Source organism: Phyllostomus discolor, chromosome 2 (genome assembly GCF_004126475.2).
Source record: "Phyllostomus discolor isolate MPI-MPIP mPhyDis1 chromosome 2, mPhyDis1.pri.v3, whole genome shotgun sequence".
NCBI classification, from domain to species: Eukaryota; Metazoa; Chordata; class Mammalia; order Chiroptera; family Phyllostomidae; genus Phyllostomus; species Phyllostomus discolor.
Window position 1 is genome coordinate 8,604,045 of NC_040904.2, and position 15,161 is coordinate 8,619,205.

General features: G+C 64.1%; 1 protein-coding gene across 2 annotated transcripts; it reads left to right on the forward strand.

Moving 5' to 3' along the window:
- Nucleotides 1-7,366: 7,366 nt before the first annotated feature.
- On the forward strand, nucleotides 7,367-10,746 carry CRYAA (crystallin alpha A). Of its 2 annotated transcripts, XM_028505030.2 has the most exons (4): nucleotides 7,367-7,635; nucleotides 7,931-7,999; nucleotides 9,237-9,359; nucleotides 10,527-10,746. In XM_028505030.2, exons 1-4 carry the CDS (start codon nucleotides 7,447-7,449, stop codon nucleotides 10,734-10,736), a joined length of 591 nt encoding a protein of 196 aa, XP_028360831.1. In that variant the 5' UTR covers nucleotides 7,367-7,446; the 3' UTR covers nucleotides 10,737-10,746. The 2 variants fall into 2 exon arrangements, with proteins under 2 accessions (XP_028360831.1, XP_028360832.1); XM_028505031.2 differs by lacking the exon at nucleotides 7,931-7,999 and having other exon boundaries at nucleotides 7,368-7,635.
- The last annotated feature ends 4,415 nt before the right edge of the window (nucleotides 10,747-15,161 follow it).

A 15,161-nucleotide genomic window follows, 5' to 3' on the forward strand; every position in this document is an offset into this window, starting at 1 on the left:
GGCAACCCCACAGCCCTGCGGCCCTAGGTTTCCAGGACACACGTCTACAGGTGGAATCTCTGCCTCGAACAGAGGGATTGCCTGTAGTGTAGTGACCCCGTGTCCTTAGCTCTCTTTTGGGGGACAGCTGTTGGCAGCTGGTTCCAAACGAGCCAGATTTGCAGGCTCTGGTGTGAGGGTGTGGGTGTTTGCCAGGCAATAGTGCTGGCGGGACTCAGCAAATTTCAGATTTTTGCTGCACTTGGGGCTGCATCTTTGACAGAAAAGTCAAAGCAACTGGAAGCAGAAGCATCCATTTGCTGGGTGATAGACACTAGGGGGCGCAGTTGTCACACTTTTGGGCAGAGAAGGTGCAGGCCAGTTCTTCACTTCTACCACCACACAAGGGATTCTTGAATGGAAAAAAATCTCGGCATTTCCTGAAGGATCTGCTGTCCAGATTTTGGGTCGAGAGCAACTGTGGAAGATGGAAACCGGCCTGGGGACCCAGGGATTCCTCGCCACATCCAGTCCAGTGCCTGCTCCTCGCCCACGGCCTCTCCTGGAGCACCAGGTACTGGCCCCAGGGGGACAGGGCCCAAATGTTGCTACTTGTAGTTTCTTTTAAACAGATGATGGCACATTTCAGCTCTCTGCGGCCCTGCTGCTGAGCACATGTCTCCTTAGGCCATTCCTCGCCACCCTCGCCGCCCGGCTCCGGTCAGCAGCTCCCGGCTCTGGGCCAGGCCAGCTGCTCTGGGTGCAGAGAGGGGTGCTGGCACGGAGCCACGTGGGGGAGGTGGCCGCTGGGGGCTGTGGCCTTGCAGGGAGGCTGTGGGAAGGGTGGGTCTAGGCCTCTCCTCTGCCTGTCAGTGGGATCCATGTATGGCTTTCCCCACTTGTGCAGGCTGCCCCCTGCAACACGAGTGCAGGGCTGTGACCACGGCACGCAGGTTTTCAGTGTTCAAGGGTGCCGGGAGGGGACCAGAGGGCTGCCAGCAGGAGGGATGCTGGTGCAGAGCTGAGTCCGGGTTGTGGGGCCAAGAGGTGAGGCTGCAGTGAGGCTGGCGGGGGTCCCACCCAGCGGGGCTCCTGGGCTGTGCTTGGAGGGAGGACCCCTCTGTCCTGGCACCCAGCCCCACCCCTCAGGCAGCTCGCCCACCACCATAACGCCTCGTGCGTGGGTCCCAGGCAGTCAGTGCTCCGTCTTCCACCCCACGATGAGTGGGCTTCTCCACTCCCCCTTCCCAGGACTCCCTGGCGGTCAGGTGAACCAGCGCCCAGTGTCGGCCTTCAGGCAGGTTTGCATGTGGGCATGACATCACTCCAGCTGCACCCCTCTCCTACCCTCAGTGACGGCACCTTGTCACCTTGCCTGCCTGCCTGCCTGCCTGGTGGCCCCTGGTCCCCATTACTCTCAGCTGGAGCCCCACAGGTGTGCTGCCCACCGGCAGGGCATGCAACGGAGCCATCACCCCATTCGCAGCCCCACCTTGCCAGTTTCAGAAAGCCACCCAGATGCTCAGACAGTAGGGGGGCCAGGCCACACCCCTCTGCCTACCCTGTGCTTTTCTGTGGGTTCGAGGACACACATCCGAGTGAAACAGCAGAGAGGTGGGGCTGGAGTGCTGGGCCCTGAGTGCCTGAGGAGGGCGACCGTGAGGTGTGGGGAGGAGCAGGGCACTGGGTCCAGGAAGCCCAATGGAGAAGGGGGTGCGTCCACTTGGTCAGAGGCACTGGGGCCGGGCCAGGAGAGGCCCAAGGACAGACTGCGGGACTTAGCCACGTGGAGAGGAGTTTTGGGGGAGTCATGGCGACAGGGCCTTGAGTGGGGGCGATTGGAGTCCTCGGGCACCCCCACGTCTCTGGGATCTGAGGGCAAAGGCTGAGTCACCATTTGACAAGTGTCCCCAAGAGCCCAGCACGGCACTGGCTCAAGTTCATTTGATGTTAAGTTACTGCCCATCGACCACTGGAAGGCCCTCCCCAGGGCCCACAGGGACACGCCCGAAGGTGAACAGGCTGGGTCTGTGGCTCCTGGTCGAGGGAGCCATGGGCGTCTCAGCGAGAGGGTGTCAGAAAGAGTCTGTCACCGCAGGTCATCATCACGTGAGGCGGGTTGAAGGCAGCGGGTTGGTGCTGGGCTGGAGGCTGTCGGACACTGGGCTAGTCTCCGCCCGGGTGAAGCAGAAGTCTCACGCATCCTTAGCGAGAGAGGAGGCGGTTGGGATTGGGGGGTACACAGCGACCTTGCTTGTGAGTTTAGACACAATGACCAGTGGCCCAGCCTTGCCTCATTCCATCACAGTCTACCACTGCCTTGACTGGGCGTGGCGTCTGGGAGGCTGTGTCCCCAAGGGGGCCTGGCCATGAGGGCCAGGTTGGTTCCAGACGCCAGTGGCCGCTTGCGTTCCTGGTCCTCCCACACGACTCTCCATACGGTTTCCCCAGATGGACGCAGAGTCTGAAAACCGCCCGTCACCACTTTGCACGGCGTTGGGACTCATTAGCTGCGGTCACTCGGGGGGGGGGTCTGCCCCCGGCTCTGGCGCTCACTTCCCCGTGGCTTGGAGAACAGCAAGAAGGTGCCCCCAGGAGTGATGGTTAATGTCACGTGCCAACTTGGCTGGGCACCATCTGGATGCTGCCATGAAGGTGTCTGGAGAAGAGACTGACATGTAAAGCAGAGGGCTCACCAGCATGTGGGTGGGCCGCCCTCAATCAGGCGAAGGCCTTGCAAACACAGACTGAGTGTCTCAACAAAGAAGGTTGGATGCTCGACCGTCAGGTTAAATAGGTAAGTGGCAAAGAGACAGATGATAGGTAGATCTTAGGTAGGCAGACGAGTAGAACGGTGGCTAAATGAAGGTAAGCGATGGTCCTGGAAGGGGCTGGTGGGGCCTGGCCGGCCCCTCGCCGCTACTTTTTGAGGACTGTGGTTGGGCTGGCAGTGGGCTGCCCAGGCAGCGAGAGTTGGGGTGAGGACCTCTCCGGCCAGCCTCGTCCCTGCTGACCCCTAGCCGTGCCCGTTGCATCCTCAGCGTGGGTGGGCGGGCCGGTGAGTCCTGCTGGGCCTGGAGCGGAGGAGGATCGGGGCACTGGGCTTTGTGCCCGGCCGGCAGACTGCCGGCGTCACAGGAATCCTGCCGACAAAGCGAATGCCGGCCTTTGTGTGAGAAGGGCCCGGTCAGCTCCCGGGCAGCGGAGCGCCAAACTGCTGAGGGCAGGCTTAGGCCGGCAGCCGGGGACAATGGGAGAGGGGACAGCATGTCTGGGTGGGTCGCCCTTCAGGCAGCGTTTCCTGCCTGCGGCTGGCTTTGCAGGGGTTTGACGAAAATCCCTGACAGGTCCTGATGTGTTGAGATAGCGGAGGAAGAGGATCTTGGGGATTGTGGCTCACACTCCCCAAACACACACTGCACACAGAGACACATGCTGACACGTGTGCACACCACATGCAGGGACACACCCACAGACACACACACACAGAGACACAGACAGGGCCAGCCAGGGGACCTGTCCTGACAGCCATGGTGCCCCACACCTGTCCCACTGTCCACCTGTCCCCCTGGTTCCTTTAGCAGGTCGCCTTCCACCCAGGACCCTGCCCTGAGCCCACGCTCCAGCACACGACCCCTTTACCCCTCAGCTCGCTGAGCCTCTCGGGGAGCCCTCCCCTCTGTCTCAGACTCACACGCTGTGACGGCCCGAGCCCCTTGGGACGCAGGGTCCACACAAGCAGCGGGGTCCCTCCAGTGTGTGGGGGGCCCGAGTGCCTCACATGGGCATGGCAGGGCCTCAACGGGACCACCTCTGGATTCAGTTCCTTTTCTTGGCTTTAGGAGAGGCATACTTTGTGTGTGTTTGACTTTTAGAAAATTTACCCTTTTTCCCTTTAACCTGCAATGCCCGCCGGACAGCCTGACCCGAAGGAGGTGTGCCGGGCTGCAGCTGCCCGGGTCTGCTGTGTCTCTGCTGGCAGGGCAGCTCTCTGGGCCTCGGTCTCCTCGGGGAGAACCTGGGCGAGCCAGTGCTTCATGGTCACCCCCCAGTGTCCCCAGGCGACGGCCCCACATGCCTCTTGGCTGGTGCACCAGGCCAGCTCACCTGCCTCTCAGGCCAAGGTGGCCAGGGGGGGTCAGAGAGGGGCACAGGTGGAAGGGATGGCCCCTCTCCAGGAAGCTGGGGTTGGGGAGCTGTGGAGAGAGGCCAGCAGGTGGTGAGCGGAGGCCGGACACCGGGCCAAGGGTGGCGTGCTCATGCAGTCCCCGGGGAGGAAGGCGCAGCTCAGAGGCACCCAGTCCCACCTCCTGACGGGGCCCATCTCCAGGTGCAGTTGCGTCCTGGGGTACTGGGGGTCAGGATGCCAACATGAATTTTGGGGGCCGCAATTCAGTCCTTAACGCCTGCTCTCCACAATGTCTTGTGACCCCCAAAGCAGTACTCAGCCCTTTCACGGTCACTCGCTGACCACAGTGGCAGAGGCGGACGACCGGAGGCCCCGTCGTCCCGCGGGCATGTGCAGCTGAGCCGAAGACGGCTGCGATGAGCCCCAGGGGGAAGCGCGTGTGTTGGGGAAGCCTCGTTCAGGCGCGAGCAACGTGCCGTTGGCTGCGGGTTCAAGGTTAACGAACCAACGACATCTGTTACATCGGGCGCCTTTGAGCGGAAACACACACAGGTATCTATCGATCGATTGACAACACTGTCGAGACCGGAGGCCCCCGGGAGCCGAGCGAGCGGCCCAGTGTTCCCTAATGCAGTCCATAGCAGCTTCGCGGAGCGGAGCAGCAGCCGAGGGCAAGGAGAATTGCTTGTGTTAGCTGTGCATCGATTCCCTGGGACTGGGACTAGCAGGAGACGAGGCGTGGTTTGGAGGGTGGCTTGGAGCTGACAGCGCCCGCGGGCAATGAAGACAGGCATGGACCTCGAGTTGGTTCCAGGGCTGTCTCAAGTCTTCGCAGACTCCGCATCCCCTTAGCACGAGGCCCAGCGCCTTCTCTCCCCTTGGATGGGTCCTGGCTCTGAAGTGGCATCTCCAGCGTGAGTTCAAGGAGAAGCCCAGGCCCAGCCCTGAGGGTCTTATTGGGCCGTGCCAACACAGTGGGGGGGTGGGGGTGGTGAGGTGAGAATGAACACATACACGTGTCAGAAACAGCATGTCCGCCATCGGCCCTCATCCCTGCCGTCTCAGCACCAGCTCACTCTGCAGGCTGTGCCCGCCAGCTGTGCAGTGGGTGCCACCACCCGCTGCACACACAGCGCCCAGCCCGGAGAGGGGTGGGTGGGTGTGTCGGGGCTGGGAGTGGGGGCCTGCAAGACCTCTGTGGACCCTAGGCCACCTGGAGCTGTGGAGCCCCCAGGACCAGGTTGGCGCCTCAGACTTGGCTCCCGCCTGCAGCCCCGGCCTGTTTGAGTGACAGCATTGGGGTCGGGTGCAGGGCGAGGCCGGCGAGGCCTCCCCTCGGTGCCGGACGTCGGGGGACTTGAAACACCCATCCTCGGCACAAATCACCTCTTCACGCAATGCGTGAGAAAATCAAAATGAACGCAGAACGTGCGATGAACGACACATTGGAATTTTACGCACCGACAGGACCGGCACGACCGAGCTGGCCTCTGTCTCAGCTCTGGGGTGGCGCTGCCTGACACTGGCCGCCGGCCTGGCCCTGCGGGGCCCTCTCCACGGAGGACCCAGCCGGCTGGACACTAGTGCCCCTTCCATTCACTCCCCCAGTCCCAGGAGGGCTCTGTGTGGGGTTGCCTACCCCCCTGCCCCCACCCCTGACCTGCTGCCGTGCTGACCCCAGCCTGGGCGGGGGCCTGCCCTGAAAGCCCCTCTTCTCTTCCAGGCCGTGGGGCCTGGGCATGCAGGTTAAACTTCCTAACCCCACTTTCTTGGCCTGCGCAGTGGGGGATGCTGGGACTCATCTGCCGTGTAGGGTCAGCAAGGACCCTTCGGGTCACCATCAGTGTGGCCCGCCACTGGTGCCTGGGCCAGGGAGGCGGCCTCACACCCGCCACACTGACCGTCTGCACCCCAGTTTGGCCCTTGTTGCCTGGCACCCTGGGGGATGACTCCCTGACATAACAGATGTCCAGGGCAAAGACGGCATTTCCAGGAGCTTCAGGGCCCTGTACCACCAGGCCGGGGCCCGGGAACTAAGGAGGAAGGGTTTGGTGCGGGGCACAGCTGGCTGGACAGGGGATGCACAGGGATGCTCTGAAACCCCCCTGTACACGCCGATTCCGTCTTTGATGCGTCAGACACGGCCCTGCTTGAACCCTGTGAGGTCCGCTCTTCCAGGGCTGCGGCGAGAGGTGAGTTTGCGAGGACCCCTGGCGCTCCGAGGGGGTGGGCGTGGCACAGACGCGGCTGGAATGGGGGAGGCACAGGGATGAATAAGCAACCTCTCACCGTCTGGTCTGGCCGTCCCAAAGCTAAGCACTGATGAGCGCTGGGAACAGCACGGCCTTTTCCTTCCTGTGGGCAGCTGTACGTTAGCACGATGCTCCCCAGAGGCCAAGCTGCTGAAAACACCAGAAGCCTTAAACCTGGGGAACACCAAAAGCCCAAACACTGAGGGGACAGGTGCCTTCTGTGGGTGTATCCTGAGCAGTAGGTGGGCAGGACCACGGAGAGAGGAGCCCCCAGGAGCCAGGCCCATGGAGGTGACAGCAGGGACGAGGCGCGGGCCTGACGGGCTCCTGGTGGACGGGACGCCGTGCCCAGGAGAGGACACCCTGGCCGGGTCGGCATCGGGGTGATGCATGGAGGGGAGCCCAGAGGTGGGCCCCATGTCCGTGAACATGAGGGCGCCTGCCTGTCTGGGTGCACACAGACCCCGGGGCACGAATGGCAGGTGCTTTTCATTGCTTGGTGTTTTCTGCTTTTCCGGAGATCTCTACCAGCGTGCAGAAGTGTTGTTAGCAGGAAGACGTGGTGGGGGCGAATCTGGTTTGAATGACGGTGTGCCCTCGCCTACTAGCTGCAGGGTTTGGGGGCCACTAGCTGTGGGGTCTAGCTTCTGTGCCTCGATTTCCTGGTCTGTGACGCAGGAGTATGAGCACCCACGGGTGGGGTGGCCATGGGGTCACACAGGACCACTTAGCAGACAGCTGTCCTCCACCCAGTTACGGGAGATGCGTCTGTGCTGCCCCCCCGGTGAGTGGCAGTGGAGAGCTAGCTGCACAGGGGGACGGCACCCCCTGGGGCCCCCCGGCGTCCAGTGCTTCGTGCTGGTCAGGGCCCAGGGCTGCGAGTGGTGGGCAGTCCGCCAGGGCCAGGCTTCTGCTGACTGGACAGCCTTCCTCCTGAGCTCACGCTTTCCGGACAAATCCCCCTAATGCCTTCATTCTGGCCCCGGCGTATATAGGGCGAGCCCGAGCCCCGGCTCCCCACCTCGCTGCCCAGAGGCCCCTGCCCGAGTCCCCACCGCCGGGGCCCCTGCAGTGCCGACGCCCACCATGGACATCGCCATCCAGCACCCCTGGTTCAAGCGCGCGCTGGGCCCCTTCTACCCCAGCCGGCTGTTCGACCAGTTCTTCGGGGAGGGCCTCTTCGACTACGACCTGCTGCCCTTCCTGTCATCCACCATCAGCCCCTACTACCGGCAGTCGCTCTTCCGCACTGTGCTGGACTCGGGCATCTCCGAGGTAGGCCTGGCTGGTCGGGGGTGGGGGAAGGGCGGGGCGGGGCGGGGCTGGAGGACAGGCTGGGGTTTCCAAGGCCTCGGCCCTGGCGCAGGGGGTACCGAGCTCCTGAACCCTCGCCTTGTTTCATGGAGTGGATGGTGACAGCTGAGGGGAGGCCTTTCCCCTTCCCCCCAAATCATCCCCCCGACACGCAGAGACTGGGTGGGCGCCCCCGTGGCAGAGCCTCCCGTGCCTCCGGGGAGGGGCTGGGAGGGGGAGCCCACCTGGGCCCGACCGCTGTCTTTTCCTCCATCAGCTCATGAGCCACATGTGGTTTGTAATGCACCAACCACAGGCTGGGAGCCCCAAGAACAACCCCACCAAGGCAAGTTCCACGGCAGACTCGAGCTGTGTGTTCCGCAGCTGCCCCGCTCCCCTCTCCGCAGGAAGCCTGGGTGGGGGGTGAGCTGCCCAAGGTCCCCAGCCGGGGGCCGCCTCCTCCCTGAAGCCCTCTGCGGCCCACAGAGATGCGGAGAGCGGGCTCATCCCACGTCTGCTCAGGCGCCCGAGGCCAGGCCCAAGCGGAGGCAACGAGAGCCACGGGCCTTCCCTTCCCGAGCCAAGACTGACCCCGGGGCCAGAGTGCTGGAGGTGCTGGCCTCTGTCACCTGCGGTCTAAACACAGGCCCGCCTGGAGCTGACACAACGCTGATGCGCTCTGGGGGCTCAAAGAGCCCAAACAACCCTCTGAGTGAGGGAGGCGGGGGCGTGTGGGAGTGCTTCGTGCGCCGTGCCTCGGCGGCCGCCTTGTGGGCTGTGAGGCGGGACTGGTCAGTGTGCAAGGACGGGGCCCGGGCTGTTGATGGAGAGACGAGGGGATGCCAGAGCATCGGCCTTAGTCCTAGTGCTGGGTCCCCCCAGCCAGCCAGCACCCCAGCCTTACCCAACCAGCCAGCCAGCCTTACCCAGCCAGCCAGCCTTACCCAGCCAGCCAGCCAGCCTTACCCAGCCAGCCAGCCAGCCAGCCAATCAGCCAACCAACCTTACCCAGCCAACCAGCCAGCCAGCCAATCAGCCAGCCAGCCTTACCCAACCAGCCAGCCTTACCTAACCAGCCAGCCAGCCTTACCCAGCCAGCCAGCCAGCCAGCCAATCAGCCAACCAACCTTACCTAACCAGCCAGCCAGCCAGCCTTACCCAGCTAGCGAAACTTACCCAACCAGCCAGCCAACCAGCCAGCGAACCTTACCTAACCAGCCAGCCAGCCTTACCCAACCAGTCAGCCAGCCTTAACCAACCAGCCAACCAGCCAGCCGGCCAACCCACAACAGCCGCCCAGCCATAACCAGGCAGGCACCCACAGACACCACCACCTCGAGCCCCCGTTTCCGGTCGTCAGCTGAGCAGCCGCACAGCCCCTAGGCAGGACCCCCTGGGACCTGGTCCCTGGGGAGAGCGTCAGGAGAGTTGGAGCTCTGACCTGCAGTGTCTGTTCTGATAACTGGACGGAGCCACCGGCCACTCCCCAAGGGCCCCCTGGCCTGCCCGGCAGGGACCAGAGCAAGCTCCCTCCCTGAGCCTCGGCCCCAGGCAGACCCACATGAGCGGCGGTTGGGTTTCAGGTCCGGTCTGACCGGGACAAGTTCGTCATCTTCCTGGACGTGAAGCACTTCTCCCCGGAGGACCTGACGGTGAAGGTGCAGGAGGACTTTGTGGAGATCCACGGCAAGCACAACGAGAGGCAGGTGAGCCCGCGGCCCTTCCGCGCCCCTGACCCCAGTGAGAGGGGCACCCTCGGGCTCCGGCCCCAGGCGCTTCTCCAGGAAAGGGGGTGGCCTCCAAGTCCCCCTAAGCACAGCTGCCTCCCAGGGATGGGGGTCACCCCTGAGCCCTCTGAGCAGCTGGGTGAATGGCTGGGGCTGTCCCCAGCTCCATCCTGACCACCAGCATGATGGGGCAGGATGAGGAAGGACCCCAGGAAATACTGGGTGCCGAGGCGGCGAGCTCTGAGACCATGCAGGTTTGCACGTGGACCCAGCGCTGGAGAGTGGGCTGTGACGACAGTGCAGCTGCATTTATCCGCGCTCCAAACGCTTTACATGTGTCACACGCTCACCCTTCAGCAGCCTTCACGACCCACTCGGGTCATGACCCCAGCTGCCCTGTCATCTCGGGTGGGCAGGGGACACGGCCAGGTGCAGGGAGGCCCGAGGCCCGCCCAGTCCCACAGCTGGGACCAGGTGGGGTGGGGGTGGGGGGTGAGGGAGCCCCGGCCCTGGAGCTGGCGGAGGCAAGGTCTCAGGCAGAGCCGGGAAGAACCCACAGGCAGTCACAGGCATGCGAGGTCCCCGAGTGGAGTGGATGGGGCGAGGCCGGCAGAGCCTGCTTCTCCTGGCGGGGGGGTGGGGGGCAGGGGGCGGGGCGTGGAGTCCCGGCTGATTAGCCAGCTCAGCCCAGGACACGCGTCCCCACTGTGGGCTCTCAGCCTTTCTGCCTGGAGGAGGAGCAAAGGGGGCGGCCCAGGGCTGAGTTGGGACTAGCCCGTCCAGGAGAAGCGGGCATTCTTAGGCCCAGGCAGGGCTTCCTGACCCCCTGGATGGACATGGATTGCAAGGGCCCCGAGCCCGAGGGGTCTGTGGGGTCATAGGTAAAGGGAAACCCTGACCCAGGGCCTGGACAGGACCGTTCACCAGATTTCAGAGAGAGATGAGCCTGGAGAGCCGACTCCGTGGCAGCGACGGGCCCCTGGCAGCCAGGGCCTCGGTGTAGGCGCCGCCTGGGTGACCCTCAGCAGGGGCCCCGCCCCGCCCGAGCCGCCCACCCTGGGGGAGTGTCGGAGGGCCCTGCTGGGTGGGAGGCCCTTCTCCGCGGGGGCCGGCATCTCTGACGGCGCCTCCCCCGACCCCACCCAGGACGACCATGGCTACATCTCCCGCGAGTTCCACCGCCGCTACCGCCTGCCTTCCAATGTGGACCAGTCGGCCCTCTCCTGCTCCCTGTCCGCCGACGGCATGCTGACCTTCTCCGGCCCCAAGGTGCCGTCCGGCGTGGACGGAGGCCACAGCGAGCGAGCCATCCCCGTGTCCAGGGAGGAGAAGCCCAGCTCCGCCCCTTCCTCCTAAGCTCCGCCTTGGCCTCGGGCCCCGCCTACTGCTGCCCCATTCCCATCCGCCGGGGGACCCCAGAAAGCGGGGCGTCTGTCTTCCTTCCCTTTCTTCTTTTTGTCTTCTTTTCCTCTTCTTCTCTGAGGGAAGGAGGGTTTGCCAGAGCAGCTTGGGGAGCTTGGGTCTCGGCCTGAGGTGCCGTGATCTTGGGGTGACCTGGACGCCGACACCAGCTGCTTGGTGGGAGTGACAGCTGTCCCACCTGTTTTAGACAGCAGCCCCGCCCTCTCGGGGGACGCAGGCCTGTCGGGCAGGAGGAGAACACCGCTGCTGGGTCGTCTCGGGGTGACTCGACTCGGTGCCCCTGCCCCGAGCAGTGCACGCCCGCACTGAGCCCCGGCCTCGCACCTGCCCACAGTTCCTGGCCTCGAGGTCTGCCCGCCAGAAGCCCCGTGCGCCCAGGCCCTCTGCAGCCTGCTTCCCTCAGACCACCCTCCCCCCTCCTTCCTGTCTCTACTATGCTCTCGGGGCATCTGGCCACCCGCGACCGTGTGGCCCGTGGCGTGGCAGCCAATAAAGAGCAGGTGACACAAGCAACTTGCCGTCTGGTGGCCCTGCTGTCTCCCTGGGGGCAGTGTGGAGAGTCGTGGAGAAGGCACAGGGGTCCGCCTGGTCCTGCTCCGTCTCTGAGGGACCCGGTCGGTCCCTGGACCCGGCTGCACGGGAGGGGGCAGGTTCCTGGAACCTGCAGGGACGAGGGCGGAGCCTGGGAGGTGGGAGGGAGAACATTATCCCCCTTCTCCGGCTCTCCTGAGAACCAGGGACGGGTGTAGGGGGTGTCTCGCCCTCCTGGCCCTGGCCGCCCTCTGGGGGCCTTCTCTCCGGACGCCCTTGGGGGGGCCCTGTAAGGGGTCCAGTGGCTTCCTAAGGGAAGAGATTCGGCACTGCAGTGTGGTCAGAGTGTCCACCTCCATCTGACACCATGCCCTGGCTCCTCATGTGGGAGGCGCCCCCTGCAGGTGGCCTCCCCTCCGTGAAATAGGCTCAGGGGTCCTCTGGGGCTTGTGGATACCAGAGCTGAGCCTCCCCCATCAGGAGCTGGAGGCCTTCTCCCTGTTTGCCCAGGCGCCCCAAGAGGGGAGGAGACCAGGCCGGGGACCAGCAGCCTCCAGGCAGGGTGGTGGGGGCCCTGACAACGGCACGCCGACCACAGAGAGGGTGAGGCGGGTGGCCAGAGGTGGCCTCCAGGCGCGGAAGCCAGCAGATGCTGTGGCTGGATGGCACTGCCATTGTGGTCAGGCCCTGGGAAGGGCCCCCTCCTGGGGACCGGAGGCGGGGTCTCTGGGGTCTCTGACGGAGCCCAGAAGACACCCCTCGGGGTGGTGCCCATGCTCCCCCTGGGAGAAAGGGGACACCCGGGAGGCAGAACACACGAGAAAAAAATTTCCAAAAGGGATTGCTGTTCAACACGCAGTAAAGTGGTGTGCGCGTGCCAGCATACACACACACACACACACACACACACCCTGTGTCTTTCACCGCTCTGGCTGTGGCCCCTGCCTGAAGGAGGGTCCTCACCCCCGTGGGAGTCTCCCTAGACTCCCTGTCACCCAATGCACCCCCCTCCCAACAGGAAGGCCCCCCACTCCTGCCAGTTAATCCACGTCTGGAGAAAACGTGGGGTGCCCCGTGTGGGTGGTGAACACGGCCTACAGACAGAGCCAGGGCCCAAGAGTTGGGGAGCTCCCAGAGCTTCCTGCTCCTCCTAGGTCCTTGGAGGGCCCCTTTTCTCTCAAATAGCCTGGCGCACAGTTGAACCGAGAGCTCAGGGTTGGGGCCCCCTCGGGTCCGGCTGCAGCCACCCCGGGCTGTTGTCAGATGCTGACGGCCCTGTGGTCACTGCAGGTCTTGCTTAGGCCTTGTCATGGGCTGAGCTGTGTCCCCCCCCACCCCCCCGTGTGGAAGCCCTGAGCCCCTCAGAATGTGACGGTATTTGGAGAAGGGACCTTTGAAAAGGCTATGAAGTGAATGAAGTGAAGGTTGTTAGGGTGGGGCCTAATCCACCATGGCTGGTGTCCCAGTGAGGAGACGGGACACAGACGCACACACACTGAGACAACCCCGTGAGGACACGGGAGGGGACAGCTGTCTGCATGTCGAGGAGCGAGGCCTCAGGAGAAACCGGCCCTGCAGATGCCTGGATCTTGGCCTTCCGGCCTCCAGGCTGCGAGACCCTGAACTTCTATCATTTACCCCGCCCTTCTGCATACTTGCCACTCGGCCTGACCTGACCACTACAGGCGCGAGGACACAGCCTGTGGCTGGGCAGGCCTCTGGTGACAGTGGCAGTAGGCTCGAGAAATCTGGATTATGCTCCTCGGGGATCTGCAGGGAGCCTCATGGCCCAGCCCAGGCAGGGGAAGTCAGAGAACCCCCCGTCACACAAGGCTCCCCGACTTCCTCTGCGGCACACATTGGCTCTTCCAGCTCCGAGGCGGGGTGGGGGAGTCTGACGCCATTGGAGGTCCCTGACTGGGATGGTCTCCCCCAAAGTCAGTCCCACGGACTGTTGCGGGAGGAACTTCTGAACCCAGAGGACTCTCCGCTCCCCAGCCCACTCCTCCTTCACGCTCACCCGTGTCTGCTTGGTGTGAGACCTGGAGCGCAGCACCTGCGTGGCTGCAGGGTCGCTGCTGCCTGCCGCCGCCACTGCGACTCTGCCAGGCCGGCGCTCCCTTGTCCTCACCTGTCCGTCTCTAGTCACTTGTCCCCGCCCCCCGGGGGACACTCCCCACACAGCCTGGGCCGCCAGAGCCAGGCCCCGCCCACTCCAGCATACAAGGCCACCCCCGCTACAAAAGCCGTAAACAGGAAGGTGGCTAGTGTCTCCTACACCTGCTGGCCCCTGGGACCGCCCCTCCAGAATGCTTTGCAAATACGGACTCTTGGCCCCCACCCAGACCCACCGGATGGAAACGTGCAGGGCTGGGGGCCAGGAGCCTGCACTCTCTAATTCTCCAGGCAGTGCCTACAGCCAGGTGAACTTGGGGGACGCTGGGTAAGAGTGGCTGCCTGCAGGGCGGGCGAGAGGGCTCCCTGAAGTTGCCTTTCCCGTCCCAGCTTCGCCCCCTTGCCCCACTCAACATGAGACCTGAGCGTAGTCTCGGGCTTTTGGAGCAAGAATGAGCTGCGTCCTCCTCCTGGAGCCCCATCTGCGCCTTGAGCAGCGGCTGCAGCAGCAAGAAAACAACTAACTGAGCAGCAGCCACTGTGCACCGGGCCGTGCCCACCACACAGGTGGCTCCCCGCAGAAGCTTGTGAGGGGCTCCACTGTTAGGGGAGAGATACGGGTTTCCAAGCTGAGTCACTTGCCTGTGCTCCCCACGGGCGACATCCCGGCCAGGATCCACCCCGCCTGCCTGACCTCAAAGGCAGGACTGAGAACCCTTCCATGGGTGGGTTTTACAGTGTCACCCCCAACCTGTACGTCAGGAGGCACCGAGGAAGGCAGGCTAGTCCTCGTCTGCTGGTGACTTGCCGTGTGACTTTGGGCAGTTTATGATGGTGGCGGACTGATGCTCTGGGAGGCCCAGGACAGGGGGTGGGGAGGGTTGGCCAACCCACAGATGACTGCCTGCGATTCCAAGACTCACCACCAGGTGGCAGAAGAGGCCTTGCCTTGGCTGAGACCTAGCAAGCAGCAGGCGTGAGCTCGTGCCTCAGGTCACCTTCACGGGTCCAGACAGCAGGAAGCAGCAGCAGCAGCACACATCTGCAGAGGGCCTGGCTGCTGCGGCTTGGCTGGCGATGTGGAACTGGGAGACCCAGCCTGACCTCAGGGAGTGGCGCCTGGCACAGGGGACTGGAACAGGGAGACACGACGAGCCACACAGGGAGTGTGGTATTTCTGTACGATAAGCACTTTTTGTTTCATTTGCTTGTTCGTAGCATTGTTTGAAAAAGCAGAAGTCACTGTCTGGAGATCATCCCTGTGCAGGTGGACATAGTACATCAGCCCTCCCCGCACGGTACCTCCTGCCCCCTTCCGCCCGACCCCAGCCAGCTCCCCAGGCCTCTCCTAGGGAAACTCAGGGCAGCTTCCTGTTCTGTCGCGTCCACCAAGGCCAGTGGGGGGCAGGGCAGGGCGGGGGATGGGTCCTGGCAGGAAGCCCCAGAGCCTGGCAGAGGTAGCAGGGTCACGGGCCAAAGGTCCTGCCAGCCAGAGGCTGCCTGCGTGTGGCCCCCTGGAAGCGTGCAGAGAGCCGAGGACTGCGCACACGTGTCAGACAGCAGCTTGAAAGGGAAAGGAGCCCCGGAGCCGAGGGACAGGCCGGGACAAGACTTCCGCAGGGCAGGGCAGGGCAGGGCAGGGCAGGCAGCCTGCTCCGCAGGGCGGGCCTGCCACCCAACACCCACCTCAGCCATTTTAAGATGGGGGAGGCA

Coding starts and splice junctions, on each gene's coding strand:
- CRYAA (XM_028505030.2), top strand. CDS start 7,447: ATGGACATCGCCATCCAGCACCCCTGGTTCAAGCGCGCGCTGGGCCCC. Junction 8,000..9,236: donor CCAAGAACAACCCCACCAAG/GCAAGTTCCACG, acceptor GTTGGGTTTCAG/GTCCGGTCTGACCGGGACAA. Junction 9,360..10,526: donor GCAAGCACAACGAGAGGCAG/GTGAGCCCGCGG, acceptor GACCCCACCCAG/GACGACCATGGCTACATCTC.